A 13,023-nucleotide genomic window follows, 5' to 3' on the forward strand; every position below is an offset into this window, starting at 1 on the left:
TCGTGCTTCTCAATCCGAATTTGCTCTTGTCATGGCACTAAGCAGATATTCCCCCAGAACTGAACAGCAGCTGCTGAGTAATTTTTTTTCTTTTGGCTCTACTAGTAAATTCACACTCCACTGCCTTTTGACCTAACACATAACATTTCCACAGCTGCAGCTTTTGCAGCTTTCAATTTGCTTATTTCGGCGCATGGCTGGTTGAAAAGCTGCATGAAGATGTAAATATGTATTCAGAGAGAAAATGAATTTAATTGTACCCTATTCTTTTTATGTTGTCTTTCTTCTCCCTTCTTATATTCTTTTAAAAAATCATTATGATTTTGCATCCTTTCTTTCCTTTTTTCTTTTTTGCTGACCAGTCCCCAAGCTACTTTCTCCCTGATACATATCACTTAGGGGTGTGCAAAGAACCTGTGTCAAAAGTCCAAACTGATCAGAGAAGGCTGGCCCAACTGAGAGAACTTAGAGCCAAATTTTTCCTTTCATAGATAACATCTCTTGACTAGATGGCAGAGCACAGAAATTGTTGGGGGAGGAAAAACTTCTCAATTGGACATTTGGAAAAGGCAACTTACCTTAAAATTGTCAAAAACTCTGCTTAATGTGATGTATAAACCTTCATGATGGTTGTTACTACTATTATTTTTAATCATGATTCTGCAAGAGAGGGAGGACATTTACAGTTGTTGAGATTTGTGTGTGGGGGGGTGTTGTTTGTTTTTGGTAGACCTTGGAGGCACATACAAACTTTTATACTTTTTTCTTTTGCAATCTTTAAAATGTATGGGATTAAGATTTTTATTCCCTTGACAAAAGCTAATTGCTGTTGAACTGTTGCAGTTTTTTAAGTCTATATGAAGGGGATATGAGGATAACTTTTTATATTCTGCCATTCTGTTTGTAATAAAACTAACTTTTCTCATGGCGAGAAGAATGCTTCATTATTGGCTTTACCCAAGTGATCTAAGAAAAATTGGCAGCACTAAAGCAATGAAAAATGACCAATATTCATATATGAGTATCCTTGAAGGAGGAAAAATACTCTTGCTAAGGAAGTCGAGTAATTGCTTGAACTTTCAAGACTTCTAATGTTCATTCATTCAAAAAATTATCTGTTGAATACCCGACTATGTTATAGAGACTTTGCTGGGACAAATTGCCAAAGTAAAGTAAAATAAAGAGAGTCCCAAAAGATCTTCCCAAATCCTTTGCACATCCCCAAGTATCATTTTTGAGCATTTTTCCATCTGTCATTTTGTTCATCTTTCTCTGTCTTTCTTGATCTTCTACCGTGAAAGCAGACACAGCAACGTGCTCTGTTAGTGCAGGATGAAGAGAAAATTAAAAGGCAAGAGAGATCTACTGAGAGAGCCTTGCCCCAGCAAGACAATGAAGAAATTCTTCCCAAGGTTTCTATTCCAATCCCTGAGGATCACAAGTCTCTCAAAAAGTGCCACCTCTACTCTAGTACTTTATCATCTCCTCGTATTCCTTTCATGATGTCTTTTCTCGTGATTCTTGCATTGGCTGTTTGGTGGTTGATCTTTCTGTGATCGGAAAACAGGGTGCTCATCCGAAATGTCAAGACTAAAACCATTGAACTTTTGTCATTTACTTCTACTGTGTTATCTCCTGTATAATATACCCTTTGATCGTCATAGTTCACTGTCCTAGGGGAGCTCTTTTTGATCATTTTTCTGTCAATAAAATGTTGCTCTTCGTAGAATGTGTATTGTGGGGTACAAAGGAGTAGCAATGGATTGCCCAAGCCAGCTTTTCCTCACTGATGCTTAACAAGTTCAGAGAAATCAGATATAAGTATGTGACAGTCGGTACTTTCCCCCAAAAGGTTTAACTCTTCTGTCCTGCATGTGTGTATTGTTCACTGCTGTTATGTCCTCTTCTCCTCTGTTAACAAGCAAAGCAGGATACTCATAGAAACATTTGATGGAATATTTCCTAATCTTCTATAGTCATTTGTGTGGCATGGGCTCTGTAGTTTAAAAAAAAAAAATTCAACTTGTTAATTTTTCAAAAGCCTTAAAATGATACATTTTAATCTATGAATCCATAACCACTCCTTTTCTTGAGATATCAAACCAGTATATACAAAGGCCTTTTTTGGAAAAGGGCTTTGACTTCTGTGGCCTTCTTATGTGTATTTCTGAAATGTACAGGGAAAAACATCTTTATCCTGCCTGGTCTATAGAAGGGATCTGCAAAGGTTAAATGCCAGCTTTTCACAAGTAGAATGTTGAAGGTTTAAGGAAAATGGTGCTGTGCTGGTGCCCCTTAGCCTCCAGCCAGGGCTGAATTTACAGACCACTGTACCCATCTTTAAAAGTCCTAGAATACAGATTTATTCAAGATCTGTACATAAATATACCCTTCTCTGAATTAATACTGTGTTATTTCTTTATGACTTAAGTAATTATATTGCTAGAAGCAATATTTAGCCGTTATCACAAGCTTAAAAAATATATATTGATATATTCTGTTTTCCTGATAGACTTCAGACCTGTTTACTCTTACATTTGTGTTGAAATCAATTGTTTTTAATTGATGGCTTTGTGAGCTAAAGTTCTATCGTGACAAGTATGTGTCCCTCTGTTTGCATGTTGATTTTTAAGGCTTCGCTGAAGAAAATATGGGTGTGCTTTGTTTTCACAACACAACTCAGATGTCTAACCTGTTATTTTTTACCTCGGTATTAATGACATCTTGCATGCAGCTTACTTTTTATGGCACTTGGATGTACCAATATGGATGCTTTGGTTAATGTCTCAAATATTTGTTTTGGAATCTGAGTTCATGGGGTTATCAAACTGAGATTTTTGCACTTTGTTTTACTTCTCAACACTTTTAGTTGATGAAACTTCTAAACAAGACCTTTTGTTTTTAAGATGATGGCTTCTTACAGCAAAAAAGAAAGAAAGAAGGAAAGAAAGAAAGAACACTAATGCCAAGAATCTTTTGTTCTTCAACACCCACCACAATTCTATTTTTCTCTGGAGACATGTAGAAATAATTCTCTGGTATTTCCTGAAAACTGCTCTTCTGTCATCATAGGCTTTCCCCCCAAAATGGGAAAAGAAGTAAGGGCAGGTTGAATTTTAAAATCTTATATGGGTGTGTATCTTTCACATCACAGGCTATGTCTGTGTATAACAAATATTTTGTAACTAAGCATATTTCTTGATTCACTCATAATAAGAAAAGAGAAACTTCAATCAATCTAACACATTGCAAAGCTGTCCTCTGACACAGAAAGTGATTATCCTAAGTAGTCCCCTTTGTCTTTGAAGTAGAAATGTAAGAGCTTTCCTTATGAAATAACAAAACTGTAACATTGGTTAGAGTCTTCTAAAATTTTTTCAGGAAACTGAAAAGGAAATAATCAGAATTTATTGTTACTTTAATAATGGCTTATGATTATATTTTCAGTTTTCATCCTGGTACACAGCTTTTTATTAACTATTATTGTAAACTTCACCTTGGATTTTGTTTCCCTTTGTATTAGAGTGATTCCAAGTCCATTAAAAGTCCAGCATAAGTCAATAATATTTTTCAGTGTTTTGAAGTGCAGCATGAGTCCTCAGAAATCCTTACTGATGGTTAAAGGAGAGGCACTTTCTCTGATTAATGGGATAAGAATGGTTGAGAAGAGAAGTGCCAAACCTTTGTGTTGGATTAAGCTGGTCAGTGCAGGTTCAAAAGATATACCCATCACAGTTAACAGAGGAAAAAATAGTAGACATTATAGCTTTGTATTAACTACTGTTAATACTGCTGATATTTGTAACAAAGCTGTAAATAATCTTAGTTTCCTTCTCATATCTCATTCCATTCTGAATGCCAGAGACAGATCCAAGTAACTGTGTATTGGCTTTATTCTGGTTCAGCTTCTTAATGGCCAGTTGATAAATCAAATCAAAACAAAACAAAACAAAAACCAATTTGGACTAAAGGTATCAATACAGACCAGTAAAAAGTCTTGGGGTTTTTGCCTTGGTTTTGCTGTTAATCATTTCTAGGGTGATTCTGAGAAGTTCACTTAACTACTTGGTGCCCAGATTTCCACCTAGTAACATGGAGACAAACCTACCTCATGAGAATGAATCTGTAACGTTTTCCAGGAACCAGAAGTTCAGGTTGTTGTTGTTCATTTCTTGGTCTTTTGGGGACTGGGGAGATGAAAACTTAAAAATCAACAGACATTAATTTCTTAGAATTTTTTCATATGAAAGCAAGCATTTAAATAGTTGTGTTGATTTCTGTCTACTTCTTACTGGTATTTGACCAAGCACTTAAAACTACTGAAGGTAGAAATGTCTTTCACTCTTAAACAATTCATCTTATCCTTATGGTACTCTTACAGTGGACCAAACTTGAAAATAAACCCAGCATCAATCTTTGGACCTATCTTTTAGCCATTTTCTTATGCTAACACTTAGAATATGAAGGAGATTCAGTTCATGTGGATCAATTTTACAACTTGTTTACATCTCTGGTAAAAGTTTTGGAGGGAGAAAATGATTCCATTGACTAATATTAGACTGGGGATTTTCTGTGGATTAGGTTTCCATTTGTCATCCTAGATCCTAGTACATTTCTTTCTAGTAAATGTTGTAAAAATTTCTCTGAATTTTCTGTGGCTATAAGCAGATTTACTGTCTCCTACATTCCTGAGTTACTTCTATAATATTTCCTACAGATAAGCATGGAGAATATACTAAGCATAAGAGGTTTGGTTGTTTTTTTAAATGGTATTAGCAAGCAAAATTTATACTTGGGCTTTACCTAGTGATCATATATTTACAAAAGGAAGACAGAAAATTCAAAAATAGTATGAGACACTTTTTCACATTGTTGCTGTTTTGTTTTTTTCCCCCCAAAAGTATTGAGTATAGTAAAGGTATATAAACTTCTCTTCAGTTTCCATCCCTTGTATTCTTTACAGAAATTAGAAAATCCCAAACTTCTTTACAGCATTCTCTACCACACTGAGAAAAAAATGTTGCTTGTTTTCATTGCACTCAAACTAATCCTGTTGTTTGTAATTTGGTACTAGAAATGGAGATGAGTCCTTGTTCTGTTCTCCATTATGCATGGCATATGGGATAACTGTATTGGCCTCCTCCACATTGTAGTGGATAGTGGACCAATGAGTCTGCTCTCATTTCTGTTTCTGTTACCCCTCATGCCTTAGGATCTCCTTCTTTACTGCAGTAGAGCATGATACAAAGAAACAAACAAACAAATATTGGTATGGACCTGGGATTGGGCACTGGAAATGGTTAAGAAGGCATGGCTGTTAGAGGGAGGAAGCCAGAAGGCGAACAGGGATGGGTGTGATCAACAATTAGAAATTCATGGAGTATTTCACTTCATAAATGAAATTCTTATCTTACTAAAACTTGAGAGACAAAAAGAAGTAGCCTGTTACTCCCACAGATCAGGAATACAGGCTAAAAGCTAAATAACTTCAATCATAGCCTAACTAAATGTGTGGGTGACAGGTCATTGAGGAAGTGTATGCTTTAGAAATGGTTTTCTAATCTTATGTGATTGATATACAGAGAACAGCCTCCCACTTTATAGTCAGAGTTCTGTTCACAGTAAATAATAGAGTAAATCTAACATTTCAAAGATAAGAGGGCAGGAGAAGCATCAGTCCCAACTATCTCTTCAGAACTCTCCCCACCCAAGTCATTAAAGGGTGCAGTTTAGTCTCTCATTTTCTTCTCTACTATTCTCTTTAAAGAAGAGTCTTCATATGTACACGATCCTAGCTCAATGAAACATAGAGACTAAAACTTAAGTGGGAACCATGGTTACTGCTATGCATTTATTCATTGCCCTCATTATGTATCGCAGATGCAAAGAGGCACCATTATCAGAATTTTAGGGTTGGATAAGCCCCAGATCCAACTCTTCTCCATTCCAATGCTTGACTCTTCTGTACCGTATCATTTAGTGATTTAAAACCATTTATGGACAAAGTGATCTCTAGCCTCCCAAGATACAGCATACTACATCTGGACATCTCTGATTTTTGCGTATACATCATTCTTATATTAACTCAAAATCTGTTTCCCTATAGATTTCAATTCTTGGTCCTGAATCGAAGCCTTCTGAAGAATTTTCTATCTTTCATATTATTTCATATTGAATTCACATAGTTAAATGTAACTCCCATGTTGGAATTAGTCATCGTTCTTGCCCTCAGATAACTTACCATCTGATATCCAGATCTGTCCCAATCTTCCTTCTAACATGTTATCCTGCCTTTTTCTTTCTTTTTCTAGCTGTCCTGGTTTTATCAGCTCATTTTCTTTCTGGCTCCGTTGCCCATCGGTTGCTTGCCAATGGTTTATTCATCTTATGTTCTTATCCATTCACTTGCCCTCTTTCTTAAAAAGAACATCTTGAAATTCCTGGAAATCCCTGAGCTTCTTCATAGATGACATAGGCACGTGGGATTTTTTTTTTCTTTCTTTCTTTTTCTTTTTTTTTTAGATGAAAGGGAGGAGGTGGGATAGTTTTGTATCTTTGGAAACTTCTTGTAGACCAGAATCTGTTAACAAGACAGAATCACTATTCTATTTTGAAGGAGTATACTGCCAGAGGCGGCATTCTAGGTTTGCATGCCTTCTCTGACTGACTAATCTTTACATACTTTAGCACCCCCATGTGATTTAATTTATATCATTGTGCTATGGCAAACTTATGGAAACTTACTTTCTGTGTAACATTCTGATGATGGCTTAGATCCCCATCAAAAAAGTGGTATTAAAAATTTGAAATGACGTTAATCCATCTCTTTTAGCTTGTACCTCTCTCCTCAAAACTGTGAGATTCTCAAAGGTGAGAGTCTTTGTTTTATGCATCTTTGTTTGCCAATCTATCACCTTTGTATCTCAGATATATAACAAATATTTAAAATTTGTTAAATTGGATTAAATGATTAGTCACAGATGGTAATGGATAAACTCTAACTTTTCATGTAGAATCTCTTGTATTGGGACACAGATTTATGCCAAATTAATCACCATAAGCCTAATCAGTATATGTGAGTAGCCCAAAAACTCATATATGAGCCAGAAGCCACAGTCTCTCTTATTAATCCTGTAGCATGGTCCGTGGTTTCTTTAAAGAAATCTCCTGTAGTAGGTGTCAGTCTCTCTTGTTAATATCTTATAATTTGGTTCAGTTAAGAGCTCTTACCCATTTATCAAAGGTAACAGCCAGCTGTTTTCCCTATGGAAGGTATTACTGAGACCGGGTGCTTATTTGTATGTATAAATGCATCTTGGAGTGTGACACCATAAAGGGAAACTGATATTTGACAATTTGTGTTTATCAAAATACATTGCAGAGAAGAGTTTGATCCTTTTTTCTTGGGTTTCACATGGTATGAAAACACCAAGTGTATCAAACTCTTGTGATATCAAGGGTTTTGTATATCAGGTAGACCAGGAGTTGGCAAACTTTTTCTGTAAAGGTTCAGATAATAAATATTTTAGGCTTTACGGGCCATATAGTCACTGGCATAACCACTCAACTTTGCCATAGAGAACAAACAAATGAAGATGAACGTATTCCATCACTTTATTTATGGACACTGAAATTTGAGTTTCATGTAATTTTTATGGTCACTAAATATCATTTTGTTTTCCATACCGTTAAAAAATGTAAAATCGTTCCTAGCTCATAGCAATACAAAAATAAGGAGTGGGCTGGATTTGAACTGTTGGCTGTAGTTTGCTGACTGACCCCTGACACAGGTCTAGAGAACCAGAGAACCGATAAATTTACTCTTTCTGCCTTTGTACTGTTTGAAGAGCTGTAGATGCTCTAGCATCTTTATTCAGTGTTGAAGTATTTTCAGTCTTGTTTATGACTAGAAATGGAAAACAAAATGCAATGCATTTTTTCTATTTATTTAGTAATTGTGGTGCACCAGAACTGTAATCTAACATATCTGTAACCATCACAGCACCCCTGCCTTTGTCAGTTTTCCAGATTGTTCAATGTTAACTGTCCTCTTAATATATTTAGCGATGAATTCAGCTAACCCCCTTGTTTGGTTTGGTTTCCAAGGGTCTACTTTCATTTTCCCCTAAGGAATAAAGAAACAATTCCCAAATTCATTTTCTCTTTAGTTTTTAGAGGTATCTAACAAACGTGGTAAAGAACGTGAAATGATTTTTTACTCTGAAGTTTTGGTACACCTCAGTGTTTCAAACAGTTGTATAAATTTAAGGTTGGGAATCTAAGGAAAACATTTTAGAAGGGTTCCTTGTTCTAAATAAAGAGATTTCCCTAAGAGGATTCCCCCCCGATTTGGGGCCTATGAGGACAGTATTGACCAATAAGTCAGAATAAAATGAATTTATATCCTTTCGGGAGTGTCTTTGCTTCCTGGTTGACCTGGTCATGATTGTGTTCTGAAGAAGTTCTTGGTCTATGTTTAGCTTTGGGAGGTGCTTTCTAATAAATCCGTAAATTTACGTTCCTTTCCATTCTCTGGGCCAGGATGCTTTAGCTCTGATACTAGGCTGAATAAATTGTTTATCCCTTAGCAGTTCAGCAAGATATTTAAGCCTAAAGAAATCTGCTAAGAACTTCTCTTTTGGAACGTTTTCTTTGATATTTTTCTCACGTTATTTGCTGTTAATATGTAAATTTATCATGAATAAATCTTATTGAAAATCTGATTCTGGGTGATAGTAGTCATTAAGGAAATAGGAGCCAGCAATGCAGTATATAGATCCACTCAAAAAAGAAAAAAAAAGGTGGGGGGAGGAAAAAAAGGGAGAAGAAACTTCTGCGTCAGGGGATTAGCAAAAAAACATATCAAACATCATCAGTCTTTCTTGAAAAGTTCCCTTGTTTTTCCACGTTTTCACTCTTCTCTATGTCCCAGTAATTGTCTTTTGCTCAGTCCTAAAGCAGACATAACCTTGACATGTGTTCAGTTCTTGGAATATTAATGTTTTAAAATCAGCTTGGAACTCATTTGACTTATTTATACCAAGTGTTATAAATAACTTTTTTCTAACCATCTTAATCAGTCACTACAACACATGTAATTGTCGCATCTGTTAGAAGCATTTTTAATATGCTGAGTTTGTCTTTTGTTTTTTTATAAAGCACACTACAAATTAGTGGTTATTAACCATCCAGTATTGCCACTGTGATCATAGTGAAGAGTGAAGAATGGAGTGGGTGTGGATATGTGGGTGTGAGGAGAGCGTTCTCCTATAATATGGAATTAACAGAAGGTATACTGCTTTATTCACTTCACCTCCGGTAAACCTTATCTCTTATGTTAGTTCTAGATTCTATTGTATCACCCAGGTAATTACTTAAAACCAACACTCTACATTTTGAAGTGGTCTGTTTACTAGCTCAAAGTATGTACTTCATGGCTGTGTCTGAGTAGTATAAAATTTTGAAGAGTTTCTTCAAAGCCATGTTCTTTTTAGGAACTTGTTGAAAATGTTACAATGGAAAGTCATTTTGGGCGCCTGGGTGGCTCAGTGGGTTAAGCCGCTGCCTTCGGCTCAGGTCATGATCTCGGAGTCCTGGGATCGAGTCCCGCGTCGGGCTCTCTGCTCGGCAGGGAGCCTGCTTCTCTCTCTCTCTCTCTCTGCCTGCCTCTCCGTCTACTTGTGGTTTCTCTATGTCAAATTAATAAATTAAAAAAAAAAACAAAAAAAAACAATGGAAAGTCATTTTCATTATTATAGGATTTTTCAGGAAGAGAAGATACAGCTAGTTAGTATCAAATAAGAGTTTCCTGTTGTACTTAGTTCTGTGGAATCAAAATGTTATTTTCTAGGTATTAAATTTTCTAGATACTAAATTGGGCCATGATTTTTTTTAAGTACTTATTATGCCTTTAATCATTTTTGGAATTGGGATTTCTGAGAAATCCTGCCAAATATATTTGTGTTCCATATTAAGTGATCAGAGTTTTTATACTGGTTATAATTCCTTCCTCTCTATCTCCATTTCTCTATCTTAGCCCTTCTTAGCATCTTGAAATAAAATTTACCAACCAAACGCTTCTGATCTCCTAGACTTGTTTAGTATAACTTTTAATATTTGCTGAAAACTTTGACTTCTATAGCTCTATTCAGGTTTGAGAACACTCATTTGATCTGTGGAGTCCTTGCTGGTGAGTGCAGTATTAAGGCAAAATTTTCTATTACCTAATAGATAAAATTTTGCCTCAGGCACTGATTTTGAAGCTGTTGCTTTTACAGTCACCTTTTCTGGGGATAATCTAATAACAGCACTATTAAGGAAATTATAAAAACTATGTTTGAAGGATAATTGTCATTGGCAAATTTCATTTGCTGGCATTTGCGAGAGGCTGCATTATGGAGTGATTTTCTTATAATAAGCAGTTTTACCAACTGTAATTTACTAAGGCCAACATCTAAGTAAGCCCCTTTATCCAGATGTAATCTTTATATGCCAGAGAATAGCAAAGAACCATGAAAATGACTCAAGTTTTGTGGAGAAGCTAGCGAGCACTACAAGGGTATATTTCTAGCTAGGGACCAATAGCATACTAACTTTATTTTTTAAAAAAGAGTGGGGGCGGATATAGCCAAGAGAGAAACTTTAGAATGAAGAGAAATGCAAGATAAGGTATGGCACACTAGAGAGGAAAGATAGAATTTTTAATTCATCTTTTGCTAGCCACATGGTTACTCTGTTGTTAGTTTATCCCCATCCTGAGTGTTTGTGATTCTAATGTCCTTTTTCAAACTGTCAGCTGGCCTGAGTTTTCCACTGAAAGTGTACCAAAACTATTATTTATGAGGCTCTTGAGGGGTGTGGGGGGCTAGAGAATGATTTTCTTTTTGGTGAATTTTGTTCTTTCTTCATTCGTTTCCTTTTTTGGCTGAAGAATGGGCTATTGCTGCTTGACTTGTCATCTTTATGTGCTGTTTATACATGGCTTTTACAAAAGAAGCTATTACCACATCTGATTTATCTTTTATTGCAAGTGCCCATATAAAAGTATTTGTTTTAACAAATTTTTTTTAATCACCAGGTTGACATTCCTACTGATTGTCATACAACCACAGGAAACACCAGTTATTACTAATTTTCAAAACAGGAATAAGATTACAAATATTGATACTAAATTAATGTATAAAGACATTTTTTTAGAGCTTCCCCCCAAGGCATTTAAAGCCGTTGTTTGCTGAAACATAAATTTCCCATGTTTTGTTAAAGAGAAAAATGTAGAAACAAAGCACTCGCAATTAACTGATCTAATCAGGATTGGGTTCTACATTTTTTAGTTTGCATGTTGCAGACCATTTGTGGGTATTACTTAAATAGACTGTTGATAAGTTAAGTGACTATAATATTTATTGTTTACTTTAGTAAAGAACCAGGAGCTGGACACTACTGCTGGGTATCTTCCTTCTGTGCTTAGCAAGATAACCTCGATTCCTGCTGGTTCTGTGGGCATTTGCGGTGCAAAGCATTTCTTACTGGGTTTGCGAAGCAAGGGTAATGTGCTCGGTGGGTGTATGTGTGTCTGTGCACAACCCTGTCCTTCAATCCCATTGCCTCCCTCTTCTTACTCCCTTTTTCTTATCGTATTTATTTTTTTGATTATATAAATCTTATTAAAAAGTCTAACGAGGGGCGCCTGGGTGGCTCAGTGGGTTAAGCCTCTGCCTTCGGCTCAGGTCACAATCCCGGGGTTCTGGGATCAAGCCCCACATCAGGTTCTCTGCTCAGCAGGGAAATGTGAAAACAAATGCTAGTTTAATAAATGTGGTAGGTTTAGGGAAAGTGAGATTCTGGAAAGTGAGGATAGAGGTAGTATGTTAAATCATGGGCTCTTTTTACAGAAAATTTAATAATTTCAGGAAGCAAAATCTGTGTGTAGTAACATAGATATGATTTGGACTTAGAAATAGCAATAAATCTATTAAGTTTTAAATGATTGTAAATTTTGTGACTAATGAGAAATGTTTTTCCTAATTTTCTTTTTTTAGCAGATAGTATATATCTCAAAACTATTAAAAAATGGCCTATCCAGTGTTTTTCATAAGGAGCTTGAATCAGGAATATTTATTAAATATTCTCATAGTGTACCTATTTTAATTCTTATATTCTGTCACAATTTCTTTCTTCAAAATTCTGTCTGGTGATATTCTCCAAAATATAAGGAGAGGGGCGCCTGGGTGGCTCAGTGGTTTAAAGCCTCTTCCTTTGGCTCAGGTCATGATCTCAGGGTCCTGGGATCGAGCCCCACATCGGGCTCTCTGCTCAGCAGGGAGCCTGATTCCCCCATCTCTCTCTGCCTGCTTCTCTGCCTACTAGTGATCTCTGTCTGTCAAATAAATAAATAAAATCTTTAAAAATAAATAAATAAAATAAAATCTAAGGAGAACCTGGCTGAGAACTTGCTAAGCCGAAAGGAAGACCAGCCTTAATTAAATATATAGGATTGGCCCACTTTGGGTGCTCAAGAAACACTTCCAAGTAGAGAGTAGATGTCTTTATTGCTCTGGTTCATGTTTCTTTGCAAAAGGAAGAATTTTAAGAAATAGAGTACAAAGACAAATAGTGTCTAGTATTTGCCCATCACTTCACTGTGAACACCTGTACAGTGAACCCTCATAATAATCATAACAGCAATGCTCTTGCTTCTTCTCATAAAACAGAGTCTCAGAGCTTGAGAGGCCTGCCCAAGAACAAGCGGTTTTTAAGTGAAAGAACTGGAACCAGAACACAGGTCTTTGATGTTTCAGTCTGATGACATTCTGTCACACCACATCTGTCTCCTAAGTCACTCAGTCCCCAAATGAAAATGTGGTAAACGTTACAGAAGGTGAATTAAGGAGAAGTTTGGAATTTGTGAAACCCTAGTGATTTATGAAACTGGGTATTATGAAAATGGCTCTCAGAAAAGAGAACGGTTCTCTAAGATCCTGAAACCACTGATGGATTGATTTATTAATGCTGGAATCACTTTAT

The 13,023-nt window shown here is 36.0% G+C and overlaps 1 protein-coding gene across 18 annotated transcripts in view; it reads left to right on the forward strand.

Moving 5' to 3' along the window:
* EPB41 (erythrocyte membrane protein band 4.1) overlaps positions 1 to 13,023 on the forward strand; it is a 196,334-nt gene that overhangs the window by 155,592 nt on the left and 27,719 nt on the right. For 2 of the 18 annotated variants that reach the window (XM_059376904.1, XM_059376906.1), the window contains exon 18: positions 1,305 to 8,723. The exons of 10 other annotated variants lie outside the window; for them this stretch is intronic. In XM_059376904.1, coding sequence (XP_059232887.1) covers positions 1,305 to 1,556 — 252 coding nt within the window. In that variant the 3' untranslated portion in view covers positions 1,557 to 8,723. Of the gene's footprint in view, positions 1 to 362; positions 8,724 to 13,023 lie in introns of those variants that run through there. 6 more of the 18 variants (XM_059376909.1, XM_059376911.1, XM_059376908.1 and 3 more) reach the window with 4 other exon arrangements.

This window comes from Mustela nigripes, chromosome 14 (genome assembly GCF_022355385.1).
Source record: "Mustela nigripes isolate SB6536 chromosome 14, MUSNIG.SB6536, whole genome shotgun sequence".
NCBI lineage: Eukaryota > Metazoa > Chordata > Mammalia > Carnivora > Mustelidae > Mustela > Mustela nigripes.